Genomic DNA, 27,930 nt, shown 5'->3' with positions numbered 1-27,930 from the left:
CTTAAGAGCTATTACATTAAAAATGATGCACCTACTAATACAATAATCCATATAATCTGTGTAAAAAGCATGTAGAAAAAACACCTGATGCAGTTTGCTGATACAGTCATTGACCAGTTATGAGAGGTATGAAGGATTTCACAGGTAGATAAGTGTGAGAAAGTCCGCACTGGTGACTAAGGGATGGGGGCTCAGGCCCTTGCATACACTCGCTTCACTTAAATGTGAACTATGGCCTCTGCAAGTTCTAAGGCAAATATTGGAGGTGCACTTGTATCCATGTAATGCTGACCCATCCCAATAGTTGGATTAAAGACAAGGTGAGGAAACTCATTCTGTCTCTTCCACAACACCAAGAACCGGTTCAACTGAACCGAGCAAGTTTTACATGGCAAAAATTGATCAAATGTGACATGACACCTATTTGTAAACATATTCTATATTTATACTCTACTCAGTGATCTCAACCTGTGCACTCGACCAGGAAACCAGAATTTTTTTTCTTTTTCTTTTTTTCAAGAAAGTTGAACAATCTGTGAGAAAGGCATGTTTTTGTTCATATTCTTCAATAGAACAACCTTTGGAGTTAAAAAGCCAGTGTTTGTTTCAGAGAAGCAATGACAAAAAAACCCCAAAACAAAACAAATCCAAAATTAAAAAACAACCAAAAAGAGCTACAACAACAGCAAAATTGTGCACATAATTAAAAACTGATGTAATGGCCATAAACACATTGTTTGACTGTAAAAAATATACAGGAAAAGTTCATTTAGCAAAATATCAGATTCATAATTCATTTTACTTGTGTTCAATCACTTTAAAGCTGCACTAATTCATATTTTTGTGAACACGCAGAGAATGATCGACTGTGCATCTGCCTTTGTTCTGCATAGATTAATTCATTGTGTGCTATTAGCCACAGAGGGCTGAAATAGACCGTTGGCCACTAGCTGGACAATGGAGCATCAAAGAGAGTGGCTGTGTGTGTGTGTGTAAGTGTGTGTGAGCTTTTATATTGTGGAGGTGTGGGTTTCAATTAGCACTGAAGGTTAAATGATATCAAAACTGCTTGAAGGAAATTTAGTTTGATGCACAAACAAAGCATGTAAAAACGAACAAAGAAAAAAATAAAGTCTGCTTCAGTACAATGCAGAGAGCAGGTGTAAATGCTTGGCACCCTGAGATATTAAAGGGATGGATCACCCAAATAACAATAAAACAATTCCCAATTCTACAGATAGCTTTGGTTTGACATGTCAGTGTTTGAGAGTTTACCACCGCATTATTATCATGCAATGAATGACTGAAATTTTGTTTCTATTATAGTTGAGTGCAGGTAAAAGCACATGCACTAATATTTGGACAAAATTAAACCAAAACCATCTGTGTGGGTTGATACCACTAGAGGCAAGACAGCATTTTTTGTTGTTGTGGCATTTTAAACAGCAGTGTTAGCGATAGCAATGGTACAAACTGTGCTGCATTAAGGTTAAATAAAGATGTTTAAATTATCTCACCATTTTTGCTGAGGATGCCCATAATTTGGACCATGCACAGGGAGTGTTGTGTCATCATTCGTTTTCCCTCTATGGGAATGTCAAGTTAAATTAATAACACAGAGAAATTCTGTGATAATATTGGAATTATTCGTCTCCTATGAGACAGCTGTTTGAATTCATTGTATCCAAACAGCAATATAAAGAGGCTTCCTCAGTTTCTAAACAAATCAAAAGAATTAGAAAAGGAGTTGCATAATGTTTGTAGAAAATGTCAATATGTCAATTATTTCACTTTTGTTTTCTTGTTTGAATGTAATAGAATGCTAACATGGGAAAATACTGCTTTGCTTAGTAAATATGTGCACGCAAATAAAAGCACAAATTAGAAATAAACAGTTCAACAAACAAGAAACAAGCTGAGTTGTAGAGGAGTCACTATTGCTCCACACTCATTCTGTGCCAATACGTGTACGTGTGTGTGATCATATGTGTGCATGTGTGGGTCTTTGTACAAAACAGGGACGATTGAACAATTTAAAAACAGGTTTTAAAACTACAGTTACACTTTCTCTGTCTGGCTGTGGAACAGAAATTATCTTACAAACAAGGTCATCATTCAAACTACATCTAGGATTTACATCAGTAAAGGTCATGGGGAGAACTCTAAAAAATGTCACGCAAACTTTAAAGCCCCAATCCTCGAAACATTTGGATAGAAAACAATCACAAAATAAAAAATCAGCAAAAAGGCTAGTACGGCTAATTGCTATGCTTGGTATATTAACACCCCCCAAATGTCATGCTATGCTAAAATTCTGTTCACTAAAGTAAATTAAAGTGACATTAAAAATTACTTCTGCAATTAAGTGAATGCTGATTAAAACTTGATTGTACAACCAAAACAGGGCGAAGACAGCATTTAAATTATTAGCAGGTAGCTAACATAGACACTGTTTAGTTATTGACATAAAAAACAAAATGTTAAGTTTGCAGCTACTGAAAATAAACTTTTTGCTTTTGAAAAATTACATATTTAGACTGATAAACAAACATTTCATACTACTCAGGGTCTGTTTGTTTGTAATGGAGGGTCAACATTACCTTAAAAGATGTTGAGAATGGCCCTAATTTTAACAACCAATATTTTGTTTTAAACTTCTATTTGTCCTGCACGTGTAATTAGATGACTATTTCCTGTCACCTCTAAAATAATAATAATAAAAAAAAGGTTATGAAAATGAATAAATCACTTTAGTTGTACAAATTTAAATGACATGTTTTTGTCAATTCAATTATTAATATTATTTACTTTCCTTGCTGTCAAATTATATACTATTACAGTTTACTCTTCCCCTTTCTGTGTTTTTATTTTATGTTGATAACTGGAATATTTATCCATTCTCTTAACTGGTTAGCTCATTCATGTTGCCGCAGGGCTGGAGCCCATCTTAGCTGTCAGAGGGTGAGTGGTGATGTACACCCTGAAAAGGTCACCAGTCTTTAAGGGCTTTCACAGTTCATGCCCAACTGAGGAGGAATCTAGAATACCTCAAGAAAACATACAGAGCCACGGGGAGAACAATTGAAACATATCGTTAGAAACAAGTTGAAGCCTTCTCTTTTCTAGCGTTTTACATATTTGTCACACTTAAATGTTTCAGATCATCAAACAAATGTTAATATTAGATAAAGATAACCTGAGTAAATAAAAAGTGCAGTTTTTAAATTCTGATTTCATTGATAGAGGTAGAAAAGTTATCCAAAATAATTGCCCCTCTTGTTAAATCATGATTTAACTCATGATTTAAATCACGATTTAAATTATTTTACAAAAATTTACACATTTACAAAAAATGTGGTTAAAATGTGATTAACTACATTTTTTTGTGTTCAGTTTCATTAAACACACTCAGGCCTGATTACTGACAGACCTGTTTGACAAGGTGAAGCTGGCTAAAAGACTGTCATGATCTAAAGAACATGCTGAAAAACAAAGTCACTGACGTCTATCAGTCTGTTAAGGGTTACAAAGCTATTTTGAAGCCTTTGTAACTACGGTGAAAGCCATCATACACAAATAGAGAAAACATGGAACAGTGATTAACTGGAGTGACCGGCCTACCAGTATGACTCCAAGAGCAGATGTGTGACCTCCCAGCACTCATCCAGGAGGTGACAGAAGAACCCAGAACAACATTAAACATGTCCATCACATGTTCATGATTCAATAAGAAGAAAGCAACTGGACAAAAATCTCGTCTTGTGTTATCTTTGTCTAATATTTAAATTTGTTTGACGATCTGAAACTTGTAATTGTGACAAACATATAAAAAAAGGAAATCAGGAAGGGGGCACCACTGTATAACCTGATAAAATACATTTCATATACCTTTTACAGCACTATCAAAAGCTACTGGCCCACTTCAATAGGTTCAAATTATCATATAAAATAGACACTAATATTTATTTAATTTTTGATAACCTAATGAATAGTTGAGGAAATGTTTATGGATGGCAAATTAGCTATAGATTCTTAAAACCTGGAAAACATTTTTATTAAGTAAAATTATAATCTATTTCTTTAGTATCTTGTATTACACTTAAAAAAACCCAGAAACACGTTTTATTAATAAAAATGTAAAGCTTTAAAGTAAAGTTTTAAAATGACTTAATTTACTTCTTATGTAACTACTGCATTTTCACACATGCATGGAGGAAATTAGGCTTTTACCATGACAAAGCCAGCTGAGTGGCTTGCATCTAGCCTGGAAGAGGTAAAATAGGGCAATACTTTTTAGACAATAGAGAAAACTTGAAAACGTGAGCTCATCAGTGGCTCATAAACAATTCAAATGAGTATATTTTGTTCAAGTAAGCTTTTAAATGCAAATAAGCTTGTGTGTCTCCATAATGTTACTGATTGTACATTTGCGTGAAAGGTCGCTGGCCGGAGACACGGATCCTCTTTGAGGTTGTGTGCGGCGCTACCTGCTATGGTGACCCCTTGTGACAACAGAGCAGCTTTTCAACTATGCTAATAAATGAGCTTAACATTAAATGTAGCTTTTAAGGGATTTCATTTTCAAAGTACTGTATTAGATACTCATCTGTTTTAACATAAGCATAGCTTTTTTGTAGGAAACATTTGAAAGAAACTACAGTAAAAACATGAACTTCAGCCCTGTTAGGCTAACAGGGAGTGCCAATTTTGGATTGGAGCTTTAAAGTGCAACGAACATTTGAATTCAACCTTTGTACTAGAGTGTGGAGCTCTGCTACTGCTGCCTCTAGCAAGGGTTGACATATTTCAGATTCTTTATATATAGAAATGTGAAAATGCATTTTTATAGCAGAATGTTCCAGAGAGAATGCACAAAGCAAAAAAAAAAAAGCTAAACCAACTAACTAGGTTTATAGCTATTAGGTAGCATGCATGCACATTACAAAGTAGGGTGTTTAAAACAAATGCACAAGTAGGTTAAACACTTTACTATCTTATATGATTGCTACTCAATCATCTGAAGAACACACACACTGCTTTCACGTCAAAGGAACTGAATTAGCTTATTCAATTTCTAAAGAAATAAAAATGTAACATGACATATTAGCTTCCTTCGGCATATTTTCATATTCTTCATAGATATTTTTTGCCAATTTAAGTGCTCCAGTCTCTGACTTTTAAGCAGTCTGAAGTAAAGACCCTCATTTGGGGCGTAAGGGGGCCAGGAAAAAGTGCGTGATCCGAGATTTATGTTTGTATGCTTTTTCATTTTTTCATTAGTTAATTTTATCGTAATCGACATAAATTTGAAAAAAAAAAAAAAAAATCGGAGAGGCTTTTTGCTGTCTCCTATCATCAAATGACAACATTGTGTATAAACAAATAGGATATATTAAAGTTCTGGGAACAAATTAGTTTCCTTAAAAAACGAAAAGAAAACACAAGGATTTTTTTTTTCACATTTAAAGAGGTGTCGAAGATTTAGAAGAGCCAGCCTGAGCCACGCTCTCAAAAACACATCTTCAATTATACATGCAAGGGGCTCAAAATGTGTGTGTCGATGTGTGCGTGCCAGTATGTACTGTGTCTAAATGTGTATCGAGCTGATCTCCTGAGTATAAGAACGCTCACCGTGACGGGGAGTGTTCGTTAGGCAGGACAGGAAACAGCAAAGCAACGATTTTTCCCTTGTTATAACCCCGGTGAAAAAGAAACATCTAGGCGTCTAGCTGTACAAAATCACTGTTACAGTCATCATGCTATATACACTTCTGCCAAACAAGCACTTGAAAGTCACCAGTACAACATCCAAATACAATGGTATTGCTGATGAGTGGGAAATAAAAATAGCCATTTAACTGCCTGCAAAAGCCTTTTTTTTCTCCTTTCAATTCCACGTGGAAGGCATAGGAGGAATGTTTTCGGTTACAATCTGTACAAATTTCTTCTGTACAGCAATACAAATGAGAGACGTTTGAAGACATTTTTGCATATGAACATTTTACAGTTTGCAACTTCCTCGTGTACAGAAGCCGTTTTCTCATTTTTCATGAATTAGGTTGAACATTCAGAGGATTTTTTCTTCCTGAGTTTGAATTGCTGTGACCAAAAGTGTCACTCAGATATAGTGAAAGAAGAAACAGACAGAGAGAGAGAGATGCAGAGTGAGACAGAAAGAGGTAGAAGAGATTGAGAGAGACAGAGTGGCAAGGAGAGAAGAGGAAAAGACAAAGGCAGGAACTGACATACTGCTGGTATGCAGAGAGACAAAGCGAGCTGCTGTTTAGGTCCAATGAGGTTTGACTTTGAGTTGTGATGTGTGACACATGAAGAACAATGTCTCCACTGTAGAGGTTGCTGCCGGGGCAAGTATAGCACCATCGTAAGGGTTTGGTGAGAAGTTCCACTCTGTCACGGTAATAGGAGAATTCCTGGAGAACAGTATTGCTGTTGTTAAGACAACTTTAGTGTCGACCGTCAAAAAAGATATAAATACAAACAAAGCTTGTTTTTCACTGAACACTGGCAGATGCTGACTGTCTCAACAACCCTGAGAGAGGGTTTGTCAGAAGAGCAAAATTAAATAATGAAAAAGAAAACAAAACAGAGAACGACCACTACTGAGTACAGTCCTTCCTCGGCTGCTCGTCAGTTGTACATTTGTCAGTCATTTCCTGGCAAAAATCCACCGTTACCGTCTGGTTGGATTTTTCCACCGGCTGCCCTGACTTTGTATACAAGCTGGTGGCGTCTTGGCCGTTTGTATCTTTGTCTGCCCCGTTTCTGACAGCCGTGTCGGGGTCGCTCTCCGAGGGCCCGGGTGAACCGTGAAAGGTTGGTTCTGGTGTGGCTGAGCCCGAGTGGGTGGTAAGGTCAATGCTGGTGGTGGTGTTGGTGCTGAGGGAGGCCTTGGGCTCGTGGGCAGTGTTGTTGCTGGCGGTGGAGATGGCGGGGCGCAGCATGGGACAGTAGTGGTGTAACGACTGGACCTGCTCGGGGCTGAGCTGAACATCCCTGCACACCTCCTGTGACAGGCAGGAGAAGTTCTCCCACAACTCACCCATACATGCCTTTAGCTGGTTCCTCTCAGTCAGCAACTTCTCCTTCTCACACACCTACACACAGACACACATACATAGGTTATGACTCATTTCAAGATGCAATCAATAAGTCTGTATCGCAAGAGTACAGCACTACAAAAAAGCTTTCCACTCATTGCCTGCTGAACTTTCCATTCATTCTCACGCTTTTTACAAACTACTTGTTTTTCTTCCGTGCATTTTTGCCCAGCACTTCTCTTAGGATTTCTGTTTCAGTAAGGCAAATAGATGACAATCTCAGTCAAAGTCAGTCACTTAAACCTACAACTACAGTAATGAAAGACTGTGTCTTAAGTCAACCCCTACTCACCATGGCTTTTGGGCTGCTCCCAGTCAGGCTTGGGAATGTTAACACTGATTTAATGCAGATTAGTGTACTAACACAGAATGAGTGAAGAACAAATACACACTCTGAGACAGGATGTTTCTAATTTTAGAGATATTGCCAAAATACAAGAAAGCAGTCCTACATATTTGTTTAATATGCACACTGAAGGACATAGCCATATGGTCCCCTCAAAGTCTTCTTTTTGTGTTTCTTTATTTTGATCCTCAAACAAATCCAAGATTCCTCACGGTGTTCCTGGACGCCCAGATACTGCCATCCAGAGTAAGCATCTGGTTAGATATTTAGGTACAATAACCTCAGTTTTATCTGAATTTAGATGCAGGAAATTAAAGGTCATTAAGTTGATCGTCGTGTGCGTTATCTGGCTTTGTTGATAGATACTCTGCATAGCAGAGAAAATGTATGCTACGCCTTCTAATGATACAGTTTAAGGGAAGCATTAACAGAACCGTGTGGAAGTCTATCATTAATTTTAGTGTGTAAAGATAACGCTCTATTTCTATGAAAAAATATGTCTGTTAGATAGGTATGATTCAAACATTGCAGTCTGGTACCTTTAATACCAGCATGCTCTAATCGCTCTAATAGAATATTATGGTCAATAGTATCGAACGCTGCACTGAGGTCAAGCAGGACAAGCACAGAGATGAGTCCAATGTCAGGAGATAGATCTGTTTGTGTGCCGCTACATTACATGATTTTGAACACAAGAAATGGTATTATGTGTCACAATAGATGAACACAGAACCATAATTCATCTGTGATTTTGCTGATAGTTAATTATACTTCATTCCGTAATACTGATCTGGGGTGTCTGTAGGATGGCAGTGAGCGACACCAAAGAGCCACTGATCTACAAGAATGTCTGAATGAATGTATGATTTAATAAAAGAAATTGTACTGAGTATATTGTGAACAGCAAACAAGGAGTTTTGAAGAGAACAATGTATTTGAATCAAAAGAGAATATGTAAAAATCAATGTAAGAATTAGCTAATGAAATCTAAGAGAAGACTGCATAAACTGAATGAAACATGAACTATATTGATATGTGACTGAATGCTCATATGTAATAGAATCTTTAAATTTGAGAATAACATAGAAAAGATGAAAATGTGATAAAGTGGTTTTCATGAAGTAACCTTTGCCCTAGTTTGGAGATGGAGAAGATGATAAGGTGTGGCTGGACATCAGGTGATTATATATAAACAGCGTGACTGGATGTCCAGAGAGAAAGAGGACAAATGGACAAAAAAGTATAAAAGAGGGTGCCTAGGAACATCTTTTTTTTGGGGGGTGTTCTCTCTTGTTAGTAAGTCAACACAACAAACATTGCTGTTAGAAGACCCAGAAGGATGGCTTCTGTAGAAGAGGCATCCCTTGCAGGATCTATCAGTTTAAGGATCAGAATAAATAAACACAGAAAGAAGACGGGGGACCACTGCAATCTGACTGCACAGAGAGAGTACAGCAGGGTTAGGTCTCCAGTGAACAGTCATTGGAGGGCAATATGATGGTTTGAATGTGCTGAGGGGAATAAAATGTTATTGGTGATAATGAAATGGTTATGACTAAGGCGAGTCTGTGTCCAAAGAAGAGAGCAGCTTCTCACTGGGTGACAGCTAATGACAGTGTGTTAGAACAATCAATCCACTCACCAGCTTTCTGATCTCGCACTCCAAGTTGAGGATGCAGTCGAGCTTCCTCTTGCGACAACGCTGTGCTGCGATGCGATTCTTACTCCGCCGCCTGACGTCATGAATAAACTCAAGTTGCTCTGAAGTCAGTTTGTGCATTTTCACCAGCATTTGGAAGTCATTCCTTGGAAGATTTGTGATTTGATCTACAGGAAAAGGAAGCTTGACCTGGCAAAATAAGGGAAATAAAAACAGTGTAAAGGATAAGCATTTTTTCAGCTTTAAGACCAAAGACTTTCCTACTGTTATATGGAGTCTGATATGTACCAAACTAATTATTTAACATTAGTTCTACATTCAGTTCTATTTTAAACTATTATAAACTGACTGAATACTTTAAGACTTTAATTAACTCATTTTAAACAAATAACTAAAATGGAAGAAAAAGCACAAAAAAGTTACTTTCAGCTGCTTCATTGCGACAGATGTTTGATTTGAGAGTTTTTACACAGGATGCCATTACTGATAAAACTCCAAAGGGGATTTGTCTCGCTGGCTGGAATCAAATCAGCAACTTTTGCTTGCTAAGCAAACATGTTGATGACTACACAATTAAATAAATAACTAAGATAAAAGAATAAAATGAATGGATATGGGCAATGTTTGAAACAAATTAATTGTGAAAGAATATTATGCAGCCAACCTAATGAGTGTCATCTACTACAGAGACATTATATATAAACAACATAAAATTTTTTAGAGAAACATGCAACACTGTTGTAAAAAGGAGAAGAAATGAATGCTCTAGCAAATCTCCTCCCCAATCGGACCAGGAGTGACATGTTTAGCTGCTTGTTCTCCTTAAATCGCTGGCTGTTTGAGTGGTGTCCAAAAAGCGATGTGGGCTTTATTGATAATTGGGAAACTTTCTGGAGGAAACCTGGTCTTGTTAGGAGAGACTGCATCCATCCATCACTTTGGATGGAGCAGCTCTCATTTCTACAAATCTGGCCAAATTTATTAAACCCCAATACGTGACTATCCAGAGTTGGGACCAGGAAGTTGCAGTCTTACACGCCTCTCTGCAGCTTCTTTCCTCCTGTTATCCCTCCAAACCCCATCCCCTTAAAGACTGTGTCAGCTCCCAAACAGACAAAAAAACAAACAAACAAACCAACAACAACAAATGATTTAAACATAAAAAAAAGAAAGAAAAACAAAACAAAGAAAGAACAATACAGTATCCACATCTGCACCAAAGAGTAAAACAGTGAAATGTGGATTATTAAACATTAGGTCTCTCTCTTCCAAGTCTTTGTTAGTACATGACTTAATAATTGATCAACAAATCGATTTACTCTGCCTTACAGAAACCTTGTTTCAGCAGGATGATTATGTTAGTTTAAATGAATCAACACCCCCAAGTCATTCTAACTATCAGAAACCTTGATGCGCAGACCGAGGGGGCGGTGCGGCAGCAATTTTCCACACCAACCTATTAATCAACCAAAGACCAAGACAGACTTTTAATTCACTGGAAAGCCTGATGCTTAGCTTTGAAAACTCAAAAACCAGTCTTATTTGTGATCATCTATCATCCTAAAAACTCCCTGAAAAGCCTTCAGTTAATCCAAAAGGCCACAGCAAGAGTACTGACAGGGACCAGAAAGAGAGAGCATATTTCTCCTGTATTGGCTTCCCTTCATTGGCTCCCTGTTAAATCCAGAATTGAATTCAAAATCTTGCTCCTCACATACAAGGTTGTAAATAATCAGGCCCCATCTTATCTTAATGACCTGATAGTACCATATCACCCCATTAGAGCACTTCGCTCTCACACTGCAGGCTTACTTGTTGTTCCTAGAATTTTAAAAGTAGAATGGGAGGGAGAGCCTTCAGTTTTCAGGCCCCTCTTATATGGAACCAGCTTCCAGTTTGGATTCAGGAGACAGACACTATCTCTACTTTTAAGATTAGGTTTAAAACTTTTTGCTTCCTTTTTGCTAAATCATATAGTTCTCACTCACTATGTGTTAATAGACCTCTGAATCACTGAATCATACTTGTTATTAATCTCTGGCTCTCTTCCACAGTCTTTAATCCTGTCTTCCTTCTCTCACCCCAACTGTTCGCAGCAGATGGCCGCCCCTCCCTGAGCCTGGTTCTGCTGGAGGTTTCTTCCTGTTAAAAGGGAGTTTTTCCTTCCCACTGTTGCCAAAGTGCTTCCTCATAGGGGGTCATATGATTGTTGGGTTTTTCTCTGTATGTATTATTGTAGGGTCTTACAATAACAATTTATTTCAAGTTAATTATATCAATAGTAAGGGCACCCTCTGTGCTGCTGTTTGTTTCTAAGGTGATGGCTTAGAAATATGACTTAGAAAAGCTCTGAAACTTTAAACTGGATCCATTGAAACTTTAAATGTTGATGTGTCCTAGCCTATTAATGTAGCTGTGGAAGTTGCTTGCTTGATTGTCCCAGATCAAAGTCTTCTTGCTGTCTTCTGGGTTTGAGGAACTGCAGCTTCAGCAGTGTAAAAGGGACTTTCCAACAGATTAGAATCAAGAAAACAAAATTTTATACATTTTCTTAATCACCAAATTAGTACATCCACATTCCCCTGACAATGTTAAAGAGATCTCAGATGGGATCCAAACTAGAGCAACTTGATGTTGCTATCACTTGGTATAGTTAGATCTGTCACTGGTCCTCTGCTTGTCCACTATCACTATGTCCAGTTAGTTAGCCATCAGCAGTGCTTCTTCTCTTAGCTTGGTCATTCTTGGTCATGACCTCATCTAGTTGCAATAACAATTGCTTCTTTAACCAAAGAAACAATCAGAATCCTCGATGTTCAGCATTGAGCTTTAGTTATTTATAATATTTTTCTAGATGTTGGGTATTGAAAAATCCAAAGATAACGTCGCCGTAGCTGCTCTCGTCCACAAAATAAAGGGAGTATTTGGCAGACATGACCTCCCAAAAACTGTTTGAAGTGACAACAGGGCATGAGAAGTTTGCAGAATCATTGGATTTTCAGAATGTCACAGCAAGTCCACAAAGCCCCCAGACCAATGCTTCAGCTAAAAAGACAGTTTAAACTACAAAGTGGATCTGCACAAAACCCAGAGAGGACAACAAAGACCCCTATTTCAACCTACAGTACAAGAATACTACTGTCAATGGACTAAAGTTGCCAGCCCAAATCATCATGCTTCATGAGCAGCAGACTGCATCTTGCCAACAACAGTGCAATACCTACAATCCCCAAGTGACCCCTAGAACAAACTGCAAGCAAAGAAAGAGGCATGCCAATGATGCCAGAAGATACCAGATCTTTGCCAAAACTACATGCTGGAGTACATATCTGGCACACATTGTCTGTCTGTGCCTATTTCCTTGAGTATAAAACCAAAGAATAGCAAAAAAGGCAAGACTCTGCAAAATGGGAGAAGAAAGTTTGTGGATCAAGAGTACCTGACCAAATCTCATGAAAAGAAAGACTCATACCAGCATAAAAAAACCACTTAAAGAAAACGGACTCCGTTCCCAGATGCTAGGGCTTACAGTGTTTTTTTCATTTACATTGGCACACCTGAGCCAATGGAGGAAAAAATGAAAAAGAGGGGAGTACCTTCAGATTGTCCAGGCATTAAGAGCAACGTGTAAACAACAACTAAAGGGAAACTGAGATATCACTCCTAGGAAACAGCAGGTTTGACATCACCCCAGTGCTGATAGAGCCACATCAAGTAGAAGTTACAGGGATTTCAAAGAAACAAAGACACTAAGTGAGTGCTCCCTGTGTCTAACTGACACACCAATCAAGAAGGTTTGAAGATTGTAATGTAATGTCAAAGAACATGATCACAAAGAAAGAACGAGAATAGCCAACATTTTCTGCTGTACTTCCCATGGTTTCATAGACCACATGACCCGGATGGAACCAACAGTTGTTTTTTAATATACACTGTTCTGATTTTTATTGCTCAGAGACAAAAGCCAGTGGTTGTTAGACTAGATGATGAGAATGGTTTTCAATGCCTATAAATTTTTACAAATTTTTTGGGCTTCAATGATCAGGTGATTGACTGTTTAAAATCCTTATATAAATCACCTACGGCTAGAATGAAGATATGTGGGAATCTAGCAATCGTTCTTTAATTAAAGAGGGTGTTGACAGGGCTCCCACTCTTTTTTTGCACTGCTTGGGGAGTTGAACAAGAATAATGGTTAAAAATTATAAATATTAAACCTTTTTATGTGCTGATGACATTTTTTTCCACTATTACTAAACCTAATAAAACTTTACCAAATGTATTAGTTCTAATGTATTAGTTGGATAGAAGTCTACTCGGATCTATGTGGATCCTACATGGAAGTAAATATACATAATACTCAAAAATGTCACCATCAAAAAAAGGGAACTGTAAATATAAAGGCAACAATAAATCCTTAAATTCAAATACTTGAAGAATTTGTCATCATTTATGAATACAGTCATACTGCCCTAACAGTTGACATTAAAGGGACTGAACAATAATGCTACCAACAAACATGCATAACCACTGTAAAAAAATACTAGCAACTGCCAGTGCTACTCCTCAGCCTCCTATGGTATTAATTTCAGGATTCTATGTCACCTTGTTCTCAAGTTAACGCACTCACAAGGTTTTCGGAAAACTTACTCTGACCTTGAGGTCAAGATCACTGAGATTTGAACGTGTCCAGGAGTTTTAGTAGAGGCACCTATGGTATCAATTTGAAAATCCTTGAGTTATTACATTCATAAGATTTTCAAAAAACTTGACCTCTTACCTTTGACTCTTATTTATTTAGTATTGAACATGTCTAAGACTTTTTGTAGATGCACTTATAATAGATGATGTTACATTGTTCTCAGGTCATTGCATTTACAGAATTGGGTGCCCACGCTGCCCGCCCAGTAGGATGACAACAATAACTTATTAGCCTTTTATGGCTGTGAGGTAAAAACGAATACATTGCCTACACTAATATTTCTTTTTTTAACCATGATCAGCTAATAAACCGTTTATCAGCAATAAACAAAGGAGAAATGACAATTGCGTCCTCTCTGTTATTGTAGGGTCTTTACCTTGAATATTAAGCATCTTGAGGCGACTGCTGTTTTCAACATTCATTTGGGAAGAGCAAAAATTAAGGATTAAATTTCAGGCATTACAACTACATACGGATAAAGAGGGGATGCCTATGCTTTGCATGGAGGATTAGCACAGAGAAGCACAGCTGTGCATTTTGACTCACTGGTGTAACCCTAATTGTGAAGCTTTTAGAACAAAGTCAAATAAATATACCTTTCCAGTGTTTATTGGGACTGGAAATAAAAGCTTCCAAGAACTTATCTATCTCCACTGCAGCATCTTTAGGCATCTAGTAGAAAGAATCCAATAACTTAAAAGCTGAAAGAAAAGCATGATAATTCCATTGGGTGGCATTTGTCACAGTTTACCAGTAAAAATGGATCGATGAGTATTTCTTCACCTAAATGTATAGTATTACATAGTTTAAGGTTGACATGGAACACCTGACTGTTTCCTCAGGAGACTTAAGACTGCAAGTAAGTGAAAGTACTTGGATATCATGCCAGACTGGTACAGAATACTTAAAAAACTAACTTTTGCTTGTTTGTTCATTATGAATACTATCACCATCTCTTTCTAGTTAGGGGCTGGCAATGAGTTTCTGGATAAGAATATTGGCTTTCCCTCTTGAGAGACTTGTCTTTTGATATGACTTATGAGAACCCTCTGAATATCAAAAACAAACAAACAAACGAACAAAAAAACTAATGAACAATAAATAAATAAACCAAAGGCAGACACAAATGAACCGTAAACCTTCTGTATAGTTATTTGACTGATGTGATTGACGTTTATTTTCTCTTTGAAAAAGTTTATAAAAATAAAGTAAAAAAACAATACAAAAATGCAGAAGGATGCTTTTAATGTTTAATTATTTTAGAACTACACAATAATGTAAATTTAGTTCCTAAATTTGCACTGTTTATTTTCTTTAATGATAAAAAAAAACAGTTTCAAAATTGTAAAATTGAACATAATTTACACCCCACCACAATTAACAATAAAATCTTTATTAATATCCTGAAACTTGGTTTTCGTTACACATTACGAGATTAATGAAGGATTACATTTTAATTTACTAGTAATTTTGGAATTAATCTACCAGGTAAGCGATTCTCTCTCTGGGTTTGCTTGCTGTAGGCCAGTTTCTAAATCTGACCACAAGATGGCAAAAAAGCCCCACTCCACACGCCTGAGAATAAGCGACTTGGTGAGATTTCAGCTCTCTGTGCCTCATATTTAACACACAGCACATCCTCAGCAGATGGGGCAAAGGTGATCCAAGAAAAGAATCCCCCTCCATCTGTCCCCTAGTACCTGGAAGTGTGCCAGTTTGACAGATTGAGAGGGGCAGTGACTTGTCAACCTGATCTAAATCAGTATCAGGTGAACTGTGGGTGCATGAGTATCTGCAATACTTAGCAGCAGTCCTCTTATGCTGCAGAACAAAAGAATTAATGTGCTAAATACATCTTTAAATAAGCCAGGAGAATCAAATCCAGAAAGCCACCAGAAGCTTGGTCCCTGATATGACAAGATATCAAGGTTGTATCTGTTTATTCCCTTTCTCTCAGTCTGCAGCCTCTCTTTCTTAGGTGATGGCAGACCTTACAATATGCATATCACAGGCAGATCCACCCCAGTGGTATCTGTCTGCACCAGAGAGCTGTAGCTTTAGGCAGTAAGGGAAAGAGAAGAGGCATAACAAAGAGCCAGAGGAAGACAGCCAGAGAGCTTGGCAGGGATGAGAGGAGTTGCAGCTCTCCCTTTCTCCTCTCCCCTTCCCTTTCTCTCTCTGTGGCTTCCTCAGTGGAGCACAGGAAGAACAAAGTCAAACAAAGGAGGAAGAGACTAGAGAGAGATGCAGCTCCACGCTTCTACTATACTTGGCTGATTGAGCTCGGCAGATGCTCCCTTGAGACCTCTGGACACTTAGATGACTACAGACAGAGGTACGGCAGATACGGCTCAGCTCTGTTTCTCCACCAGATTGTGTACAGCGGTGGCTGAGGCATCACCTGGTGCAAGCGCTGCACTCAGGGGGATAAAGCACTGTGCCTACCCATGACAGAATCAAAATGACTTCTCACTGAAGAGCAAATTTAGATCTCAGTCTGTCTCTAGAAGAGGAAAAAGGTTTGAGTTTCCTCATTAGAGGTACAGCCCTCTGAGCTGCCAGGGACCCTCATCTCGACTCGACATCTGCATGCAGACACATGAATAAATAATGACGCAAGCTTTCAAGGCCACACTCAGCTCTGTGTGCTCCGCCAGGGCACGACAACTCCAGCCTCAAAGAAAAAACAGGCAGACCTATGAAACATCAGGAGCAGCCAGGTTCACACAAAGCCAAGGGCAAGATGACTCCTCGTCTGTGATTAGAAGGATTATGTACCATAATGTGGAACGGACTAATATTTATATGTGGCACACAAGCTATTTAAACTACAAGCCTAATTTAACAATTTAGTGAATTATTCTATGTTCTTTGTATGTAGAATCAATAATTAACCTGACATTCATGTCTTTGGAACGTGTGCTGATTACTATAGGATCTTTGGCCAAAACAGGCAAAGAAGAACAAGAGGGAAGGGGATGCCATGACCTTGTAATACTTTCTTTCTCAACTACTCACTAGTACACAGGGGATGGATAAATATAACCACTCCACTGCACTAACGAGTTCAGCAGCACAGCCGGGATGACAGAGTACGCTTCAGCCATGGTCATAAATTCACAGCCAACTGTTCTGGATTTACATTTCTTTGCAGCTCTCCTCCCCACCCTTAGTCTACTTCTCTGGGTCATTATGCTGGAAATGGGGTACAGAGTGAAAAGTAGGGCTCATCTGTTATCAGCAGCGGTGCGGTGCAAGGCATGGGCGACGTGTGCTGTTAAACAATAATTGATGTTCCAGTCTCAAATTCAGGATACAAATATTATTTATGTGATGCTTTCGATTAGAGACGAGACAAGTTCTCTCACAAATTTGGAGTGTTTGCACACCATGCACTAAAATTTGTCTGACTGCTTATAGTGTTGTCTTCAGTGAGACATCACCCTCTCTGTCTGCTTCTCTGAATATGAACAATCCAGAAGATGAAAACAGCAAGATGAACATGACTCAATGCCTTTTTAATGATGTGAAATGAGGCAGACCAAAAAAAACATAAATAAAAAAAATTACAATGAGGAGGTGGGTACTTATGTCAGCCTAACAATACTGCCACACAATTGCTGTTTTTTTTTTCTCCATTTGCTGCAGATCAGTATCAGTCTCATGCCAGTGCCTTCAGTGTAAAGCAGGATGTGGTAATTTACTTTTTAATGTTGCAATGTTGAAGCTCTTCATTTGAATAAACACCTCCAACTTCTTAGAGAGTTAACCAGCTCTGTGCCTGGCCAATGACAGAATGATAGAAGAGGACAATTACTGCCTGACCTGTAATATTAAACTGCATTTCCTTTTGTCTCCACTAACTACAGATGTTGCCATTTAAGCTATTTGATTCAATTCGATGCAATTTCATTCATATAGTGCCAAATTACAACTGTAACCTCGAGGTTCTTTATATTTTCGGGTAAAGACCAAACATGGGAAAATCCCAACATTTACATTACCTCCTATGATGAAGCCAATGACGACAGTAGGAAGAAAAAAATCCCTTTTAACAGGTGAACGTGAAACATTACACACTACTAAAATGCAATCAGTAGTTAAAATTAGAATTCTTCATTGGTGTGAGTTGTTTATTTTTCCAGAAATCTCTTTGGTTGTAGTGATCTGGACTGAAATAATAATGTCCGTATTAATTACATGGGCACGACTGGGACTCAGGAGGAAGAGCAATTTGTCGTATTTGATCGAGAGCTCAGTGGTTTGGTCCCTGATTTGTTCAGTTACACTTTGCAGGTCAAAATGTGAATGGGCAAGATACTATACAACAAAAAAGTGTCCCCAACGTGTGTGTGTGTAGGAAGTTAAAAAAAATGCATAAGGTATAGGATAAAATGCTGTATAAGTACCAGTCCATGTCAATATTATCTTTAAAGAAAGCGTCCATCCATCCACTTCCACTTCTCCAATTCAGGGTCGCAGGTAAAATGTTTCATGTAATTTTCATGTAAATTAACTGCTGCATGAAATGTAAAGACAAGATTTCTTCCCTTGTACGGTATTCTTTATATATAAATTGATTTGATTTCTTTGGTGTCAGCAACACGCAGGTACCATGAGGAGACCTGCTAGCCAAGCTTGAGGGGGACACCTCGATGGAACATCCACAGTGGGACAGTTCACTGTGGTCTGTGTTCCACCTGCAGAATCCACCACAACCCTCACTTTACTCCCACACAAAGGTATTTGCTCTGGAAGTTTCTATAAAACCTAAAGCAATTTCCTAAAATTGTCTCTAGTTGACAGCTCTGGCCTAAGTCCGTGTAATATTTGTCTCTTATGTAATCCAAATTAAAATTGGATTTTATACTGGAACGTGCAGTTTATAATTCTGCATGCGTTTAATTAATCCCATCTCACCTGCTTATAAATTAGATTGTAGAGCAGCATTTCCCATGCATGCTATTAGTCAGCTCTTAATGAAGATCATGATAATGTAGAGACATTCACTGGTAACTGTTCTGTCCCACTCTAAGCACTCTGCAGTGCCACTGCAAATTAAAAACAATATCAGACATTTAACTGTCAAAATAATGAGTTGCAGAGTAAACAGATATAAAGAAATGGGTTGGTACATAAGAAAAGCGTGTCAAACTTCATCACAGAAAATCCAAAAACAAACCTTGTAGTACTTGACACTATTACTGGGAATGTGGGTACAAAACATCACAACACTGGTTTGCCATTTGCAAAAATGTGGCCAAAGTCAACATTGCAAAATTTCTACAGATTACCATTGGATGCTAAATGTCTCTGTGCTTCCAGGACTTATGCAAAGCCTCAAAGACGAGAGTCACTGGAGTCATTTCTGTGTCCCAGACAGCCCTGTGTTTTTAGATGTATTGCCCTTATAAAGTATGGACTGGAAAGCAATAAACAAACATCCTCCTAGTTGAAACAAGGATCTTTCATTTTTGCCTACTTAGATGTTCTTACCATCATATTTCTGATTCCATTACAACATTTAACTATAATTAAAAGAGTACTTTATTTCCAGTTGATGTTAATGTACTGCCTACAATTGCCTGGAGATAGTAAGGTAACAAAGGCACCAGTTCCAAAAATTTAATGTGGCATCTTATTCATGTACTGGCATCACTACTGCATGCGCCTAAAAAACAGCTCCAAAGTTAACATTATGAATGGCAAATCTTTATTTAGACCACAGCCACATCATATCTAGACTAGAGTAAAGTTTCTTTGGCATTGTGCAAGGGGAGCGGAACTGATATTAAGGTCTGTGCATTTCCTGTCCTATTTTATGTGTTGCCTGACAGAAAAAAAACATCAATGTGCTGATGTATCAGGACTACTTCCTTATTCCTCCCACTAGCTCTGAGATCAATATTTGCACTGCTGTGGCCAGACTATACGCGAGAATGAGCTTTACGCCCACACCGCAGCCAGGAGCTGGAGGTCTGACAGCCACAAATACAGGAGACAAACTGGGGTACTAATGCTGCTTGCGCCAGATGCATGATACACGCTCAGCTTAGATAGTGCTGCTAGTGGAGAATTGCCTGCACTGTCATAAGCAGGTAGGACTGTGGCAACCAACACAGCATTAGCTGTAGATTTGAGTGATCGAAATTCTCAGGTCTCTTTATTAACTTGACTAGTGACTAGTCGCGTGGTTCTGGCACAGCTACCGGAAAAGAGCTCAAATCAAGACCACTAATGCAATCGCTGCCAATAAATGCAACAATCAGTGACACAATTTCATTTATTAAATATGCTACAAATCTTGCTATGTTCTCCCAGTGTTTGTAAGGCTTTTCTCCAGATCCTAGATAAAGTGAGTGGTCCTGTGAGAGGCTGGCAACACTGTCAGAGGTGTACCCTGCCTCTCACCCTGTGGCAGCTGGGACAGTTTTGTATCCTGTTTAGTCTACAGAAATGCATCATATCTCTTAAACGATATGCTTGTAGCGGCTGTTATGTGTGGACATCAGCTCAGAAACACAAGCCTACATCTTGATTTAAAAGTATTTTAAATACATTTTAAAAATTATCTTGGACATTTATTTCAAACATCACAGTTGAAGTAAATGGATTGTGCCCTGTGTGATGTGGTTATTACACAGGACACATTATTAATAAAAAAAGATGGCAGTGTAGTAGCGAAACAGCTGGTTAAACTTTGTATATTTGGTCAACCAAGATATTTTTAAGAGACATGCATCTGAAAACATTGGTGGAGTCTGCACTTGTTTGTCTGTTAGTAAGCCATTACTAGCAGGGGTTCCCCTCTTCATCTTTAAATCTGTCATTATTAACCTGCTAAATGAGATATTAAAGGTGTCTTACATGTTGTAAGAGAAAACTCTGTTAAAATGATAAACGAGTCCTTGTGTATTTGCTAATGCTAGCTAAGATAATAACTGATCTCAGAGCAGTGATGACAGAGGCTAGAAGCAGCATGCCTACCGTGCTAGACTATTGTCAAAGACCACCAGTTTATCTGGAATTCTTGTGTGCAAACAACAGCTGCAAGCTTCACAAGCTCCAGCCACTGTTAATGGGACACAGACATGCCCATCAGAAATCTATCCCATACATATTTCATTTGCTCTGTCGTCAAGCTGAGTTTATCCTGCTTTCAGGTACGGCTACAAGATGGCGCTGATCTAAAGGATGGATGCAAACAGGCATGAATAATGGTTTACGACACAGGGCTGAATGAGATAAAAGTTGGGAGATCGTTTTACTTCTGCAATTTTTAATTGATGTTGATTTTTTTCGATTTCACTAGACAATAACTGCTTGCTTTGCCTACTGTGATGGTGATAGAGCACCACTGGTGTGTGGCTAGTTCTGTAGCGTGACTAAAACAACGCCGTTGTTCCAATTTACCAATTGGAATTGAAATGTAATTTTTAGGCTGTTCTTCTGGTTTTATAGCTCAGTGCTGTAAATTAATCCCATGTTACACTGGCATATTTAGCAGGCCCTTCAAAGGCCCATAACTCTGATGGTAGAGGCTGGTATGCATCGTGCAGTGAAGGTGATAACTACTCATAACTGCCAAGCTGCTTTATCTCACAGCTCTGTTTGTGCAGCAGAACAAAATTCTTTCCACAGTAAAGCACAATCCTGTCATGTAGCTCCAAACCTTGCAACGCACCATCTCGCTCTGTGAAATGAATCACCATGGCAACACTCCACTATCTCTCTCTCTCTCTCGTTTTGCTCTCAAGTTCAACAAAACCAATTCTGCCTACACTTCAAGCAAATATCAGTGAATGTCATATCAGAAGACATGTGCTCTGGTGGAGCCTGCTGAGCCAAAAGGTCTTAAGTTCAAACACTGCAACAGCAAAAAGACTGTACAATCCAGCTGTCTGGGGAGTGTGTCACAGCTTAGTTGAGATATGTAAAATTTACTGCTATTAACAGCTACTAATCCAAGGTAAAAATAAATAAATAAATACAATAAAACAAAAATATTTAGAGAGAGACATTTTGGAGATGCAAGGTTTTCACTTAACACTTTCATCAATAGATGCATCCATCTATTCTCTTCTGTTTATCCTTATCAGGGTCATCCTGGACAGATGACAGACAATCATTTGCACTCAGATTCACACCTAACAGCAGTTTGGAATCACCACTTAACCTAACCCCTAACATGCATGTCTTTGGACTTTACCCAGAGAGAAGCCACGCAAACATGGGTAGAACATGCACATTTTGCTTGTAAAAATCAGCATTTTTAGGCCATAAAGCTCTTCTCTGAGAATTGATTTTATTATCTTTCTCTCAGATGGGAAATCTCCTGCATGTTATTACACCAGGACTGGACTTTTTCTGAGAATTAAAGAGTCCATCACTGATCTTTACCTGGTAAACAACAGTTGCCTTGTCTACATTTAGGAGTCTGGTAGACTGAGGGAGGAGGATGTGAAGGGATGGGGTGGGGTGATTAGAGGATTTGCTGTTATGCTTGTCAGCACTGTTGAGCTGTGTTACGGCTCCATCATGAATGTCACACCTACTCACTTCCAACTCACTGCAACCCCAGACAATTAAAAATGTATTGACACAGGACATTGTAAAGTAGTGGTTGAAATTACTTTGCAATATGCAAAACTTGGTAGAAGTGTGGCCAATGGGGGCCAGGTGAGGGTCTCTCGCTAAACCTTTACTGTCCCCTATTGTTATCATATCAGTACCATATCATATAGTGGGTAAAATTACAGATCAGACAGATCTGTAAAAAACTGTTTTGTCCTTACGTAAATGAAACTACAACAAAATAACAATTCAGTTTTAGCCTTTCGGGATGCACAATAGCAACTGGCTCAAGGCCCCTTATAGGTAAAGACATTAATACACAGAAATCCTCAACAATGAGAAGACCTCCCTAGGAGCAAGCACTTTTAAATTTAATCTGGATTAAACAGGGAGCAAATGAAGAGAGTATGAGAGAAATATGCTCTCTCTTTCTAGTCCCTGTCAGTACCCTCACTGTAGCATTTTGGATCAACTGAAGGCTTTTCAGGCACTCCTAGAAGCTCTTGTGCTTGTTAATAGCAGATGCAAAACAAAATATTTTTAGTTTTGAATATGGACTCCCTCACATCTGCCTCAGTGTTAGCACCACTGGTGGTTACTCACTAGACATTGGACGTCGGCTTGACGTGCAGATCTTGTCTATATATTGGTTCCGTTGGTCTATGTCCAATTCTGGACATCTGTACAACATCCAAACCAGCTCCACAATTTGGACGTCCAACCATGACCCAACTTTGACGTCAGTATGACGTTAACCATTTGAACTTTGGACAGGTCATTTTTTTGGATGTCATCTGGACATCCATGACAGATGCAGGGAATTTACATGATTAATAAATGTAATTTTTTTTATTTATAAATATTAACAATGTTGTTATGAACATGATACATATGAATACGGATTATTTATAAACAAACACAAATTATTATGTGTTAGCCTGCTGATTTATTCAGTACCCATGTTTCTTTGTTGTTGTTATTTTACATTTTCCTGTTGGTCTTTAACTGGTTTATTTTAAATAATAGTCCAGTATAAACTGGACTATCTGCTCGACAGTCTTTTTCGATGCACACATTTTTCAAGCTGCCTGTGAGAAGCTGAGGAGATTTCTATTTGAAACCCACTGTGGAGCTGCTCACTTTTGTTTTTAGCTCAGAAGCCTGCCATATCTTGGAGATGTCCGCTGATCACACCTTTACACATAACTGTTTCTCTACAGAAAACATGCCCTCCACCCTCTGGAAACATGGAACTACAGAGCCTATAGAAGCAGTACAAAAATGACGTCTAGAATGAGTCTAAGTTTGACTTTGAAAAGACGTCCACAACAACCACACTTTAGCCCGTACACAGAGGTCGTACAGACGACAACACTAGACCTTCAAGAGATGTTGAAAAAAAAGACCTTGCCTGGTGTTACAAAACAACCCCTTCAGTGGACCAAAATTCTCTCACTCCAATGACAGCTCTAACAGTCAGACTCATGACACACATCTCTGAAAATGCATAAAATGCATCTATAATATCAAAGCACGTCTAGGTCGGAGACTGAATGATTAACTAAAGGCGGCAGCTTTATTGCTGGAGAACGTTCAAACATAAAATACAAGAAAACTACACTAGGAACTCAAAACAAGAAGCTCAAACTAGAAAACCGGGAAACAGAGAACCAGAAGCACGGAGGAAAAACACAGCACGGTGAAGGTACAATGCAACAAAGGGCAAAGGAAAACACAAAGCTTAAATATACAAGGGAGTAATGAGGGAATTGGAAACAGAAGGGAAACACAGCTGGAACTAATCAGACATAACAAGACAAGGGGAAGCAAAACTAGATACACTGAAATTAGGCACAGACGTACAAAGTAAAACAGGAAACACAAGACAAGGACAAAGACGCAGACTAGACACTGAGACAGAGACACAACTGACTGGGAAGACAGAGGGAACATGGAAACAAGAGTGACAAGACGAGGAACACGAGAAAGGCAAAGGAACAGAAATATAACACAAGCAGAACCAAAACCTGTGAATAACAATAACCAAAGAATACAACTAAAACACACACGAAACAAAGACCCAGTACCGTGACAGTTTGTGCTGCTGTAAATCTTGCTTGGAACACTCCTTTTACTACACAATGATTTAATTATCGCTAATGGAGAGCGGGTAAATTCAATATAATTAGTGTTAGATGTGAAAAACAATGCTTTATACTCACCTCTGATCCTCGCTCCTGCACGTGGCAGGACTCGCTGTCTCCCTCTGAAAAGGAGCCCGACTCGTCACTAGAGTTGGTGCCATAGGACTGCTCACATTTGATCTTGGGCCTCACCTGGTTAAAAACAACCTCTCCTCCCACACTTTGCTCCTGCTGGTCCACATTGAGACAGCGAGCCACATTAGAGCATGGTGAGGAAGAGAACTCAAACTGGGGCAGGCTGCAGGGAGACCCTCCGCTGCCATCCTCTGCGTAGGAGTATGAGGAGCAGGAGCTGGAAGTTCTGGTGCGAGTCTCACACGGTGGTGAGCGTGGGCATACTTTTATTGGCACTGGGCAGCTGGTGTTGGGCCTTGGGCGGCACAGGACTTGGGGCTCAGAAGAAGCGGTGCTGGGACAATAGGACTGGGAGGTGGGTAGGGAATGGCTAGCTCCAGCCCACAGCCCCTTTGTCATGTGCTCAGAGAGCTCAATCTCCAAAGAGTTCCCAACAGGGTAGGAATGCGCTGGGTTTCCCAGGCGATTGCAGGCCCCTGAGGAAAATATGACACTGCGGCGGTCGATTTCAACTTCCTGTTTGCAAACCCCATCGCAGGAAGTTGATTTGTGGGACAAACTAGCAGGAAAACCATCCACCTCTTTTGGGGATGCAACAGATAGAGCCACCTCCCCAGTGAAAGGGCCTAAGTCTTTTTTATGATCTCCCTGAGAGTTTCCTTTGTCCTGGGGGCAGATAAGTCTATTGGCGAATAGCTGCTGTGATGTGTTGGGCAGACTGGAGATGTCAACTCCTTTCTTGAAGAAGGCTCGCAGGCAGGAAGGGGACTTGGGTCTCTTGGTTCTTTCTACAGATATAGGGTTATCCATCTCCATGGCTGTTATGACATCCTTATCCCTGGCGTCCTGCTCATCTCCTGACAGGCACAAAGGAATGGCCTCTTCCTCTGCCTGTGGTTCCACTTTGATCTGTGCCAAAGGCAGTGTGCCCTGATTTGCCACTGCCCCACTAATGGTGGTCTCCTTTAATGTGCTTGGAAAACCTGAGGTACTGGTATGTGAGGAGGAGTCATTATTGTGCTTGTTGCAAGCCCACTGGTATTTCCGGTACTTGGGGCATCGCGGCAGATCCGATGCTCCATGCCGATCGAAATCTGGCCGGCTATCTGTGAAGTTACCAGGCATAGCCATCGTTAGCCGATCGTTGTCGGGGTCTCGACACGAAGTAAGGGCATCTGCACAATTTCGGGCCATGGGGGAGGTGGGCCTTTCTGCTTCTGATTGCATGTTCTCATCCTCCAAGTTATTTGCTTCTCCTGCCACCTTGTGGCAAAGCAGCAAGCCGTCCTCCTCGCTGCGCAGCTGAGCTTCCAGGAAGCGAAAGCATGAGTCCTCGAGGTTGTGCATGCGCAGGAATTCAGCACAGCGGATGACCTCCTGAATGTTTTCTCTGCTGAGTAACAGCTTAGCAGTGTAGGCAAACTGCAACAATGGGGCGAATCCTCTGGCAGTGACCTGCAAAAAACAGGGAAATTGCCAGCATTACTATCAGCGCAGCTATTGTTCAGAGCACTTGGAGTGTGGTGAGACAAACTGACAGCTCCAATGACATACAAAAACACTGCAAAGTACTGGTTAATCTTTTTATTGGTCCAGCACTGAGCATTCTATACAGCAGTAAAAGAAGATCTGGTGCCATATTGGACATAGGTGCGTTGTGTCCATCCTTGTGTTCATAATACCAATCTGTGGGACATTCCAGCATCAACACGTCTGCTCCACAGTCATATAGAGTTGGCTTTGCCTACAGTCCTGCCACTGCTGTATTTGCAAAATTCTTATTATTTGCAGTGAGATGTATAAACACATGCAGTGGTTTATGTTTAGTTACCTATTTTTACCCTTGACTTGAGAACTCTAAAACAAAGAAATATCTGTACTTCAAAGCTATATGATAGTAATTCTTAAAAGAATTAGCATGATTTTCACAAACTGAACAGTAGATTATAGCGAAAGTTTTAATATTGATAACAAATTAATACTTTTTGGATAATAATACATAAGAAACACTTTTCCTTTCACATTTTGTATGACTTCCGCTTATTCCCATTGTTACTATATGGCATTGGCTAATAGAGGGAAGCTTCCCATTCCATGTTTATATACTTTATGGAGATCAGCATCAGATTCACACTAGGTTGTGTTCAGCTCTTTACTCTGGCTCTACCAACCAGTCCCTGCAGGTGTATCCCAGGCTAGGTTAGGTACATACAGGTTAGGTTACTTCACTGGTGACAAACACGGTGTAGGTGCGAAGGGAATGAGATAGAAGCTACTTTTCAGAGTCCATTAATATAAAGTCTTTCTTAAAGGATTTAGCAGATGCTTGTAGATGAAAAGCATGAGTAACACAATGTGGGTTTAATAAGCCCAGTGTTTAGTTGTTTTGCTGCCTTTGCTGGGGGAAGCAAGAAGCTGAATTACCCTTGGTATTCGGCGTGCTAGAACAGCAGTAGCTTCCAAAGGTCCCGCAGTCACTGTCAGACACCCCAGAGAGCAGCAGCAACAATCTGCTTTTTATAAGGACTGTTGGGGAAACTGCTTTGACTACCAGTGCCTTAACACTTCACACTGGACTGGTTTTTATATGGCACTTTTCTGCTCTTCCTGAGCATTCAAAGGGCTTTATACATCATGCCTCATTCATGCCTTTAACACAAGAACCTTTTTTTTTTTTTTTTTAGCTTAAATGCTTTCTAATATTCACACACATTCACACTCTGATGGAAGCATCAGAGAGCAACTTAGAGTTAGTATCCAGCATCTAAGGATATTTATTAGCAGAGTGGAGCAGCCAAGGTTTGAACCACCAACCCTCTAGATTTTGGCTTATCCAGGTAACTTCACCCTGGGTTTTCTGCACTACAAAGGTGGTTCACTTCTTACAAGGGTAGATCCCCATGGATTTTTATTCTTAGTTTTTTTTTCTGTTGGTGGCGAACAAACTTATAATAATTTTATTGTTTGCTATGATCCAAAAAAATGACTACTGTACTTGCTGACCTCACATCAAATTTGTACTGATTTGGAACTTTATATTTAATCTTTGCTCTCAAACCCTAAAACAGCACATAGTCTGCAAATGAATGAAGAAGAAAATAAAAACTAAAACTGTCAGGAGCCCGTCTTGTTCAGAATTTGGATTTAAAATCAGCTGAAAGAACCAAATTTTGTATGATTCTTTAAAAAAAACAACAAAAAAAAAAACAGTAAAAAATAAGTTGTTGAGTCGCAATTTACCAAAACCACAA

General features: G+C 39.2%; 1 protein-coding gene across 2 annotated transcripts in view; it reads right to left on the bottom strand.

The window, feature by feature from the left end:
* Window positions 1-509: 509 nt before the first annotated feature.
* bach2b (BTB and CNC homology 1, basic leucine zipper transcription factor 2b) overlaps window positions 510-27,930 on the bottom strand; it is an 89,975-nt gene continuing 62,554 nt past the window's right edge. For both annotated transcript variants that reach the window (XM_031741669.2, XM_039599090.1), the window contains 3 exons: window positions 24,623-26,134; window positions 9,107-9,313; window positions 510-7,115 (listed from right to left, as the gene is read on the bottom strand). In XM_031741669.2, the coding sequence (XP_031597529.1) occupies window positions 6,618-7,115; window positions 9,107-9,313; window positions 24,623-26,134 (2,217 nt within the window). In that variant the 3' untranslated portion in view covers window positions 510-6,617. The remainder of the gene's footprint in view (window positions 7,116-9,106; window positions 9,314-24,622; window positions 26,135-27,930) is intronic.

This window comes from Oreochromis aureus, linkage group 15 (assembly GCF_013358895.1).
Source record: "Oreochromis aureus strain Israel breed Guangdong linkage group 15, ZZ_aureus, whole genome shotgun sequence".
NCBI classification, from domain to species: domain Eukaryota; kingdom Metazoa; phylum Chordata; class Actinopteri; order Cichliformes; family Cichlidae; genus Oreochromis; species Oreochromis aureus.
Note: the sequence above shows the minus strand (reverse complement) of the source record. Positions and strands in the feature narration are given on the sequence as shown.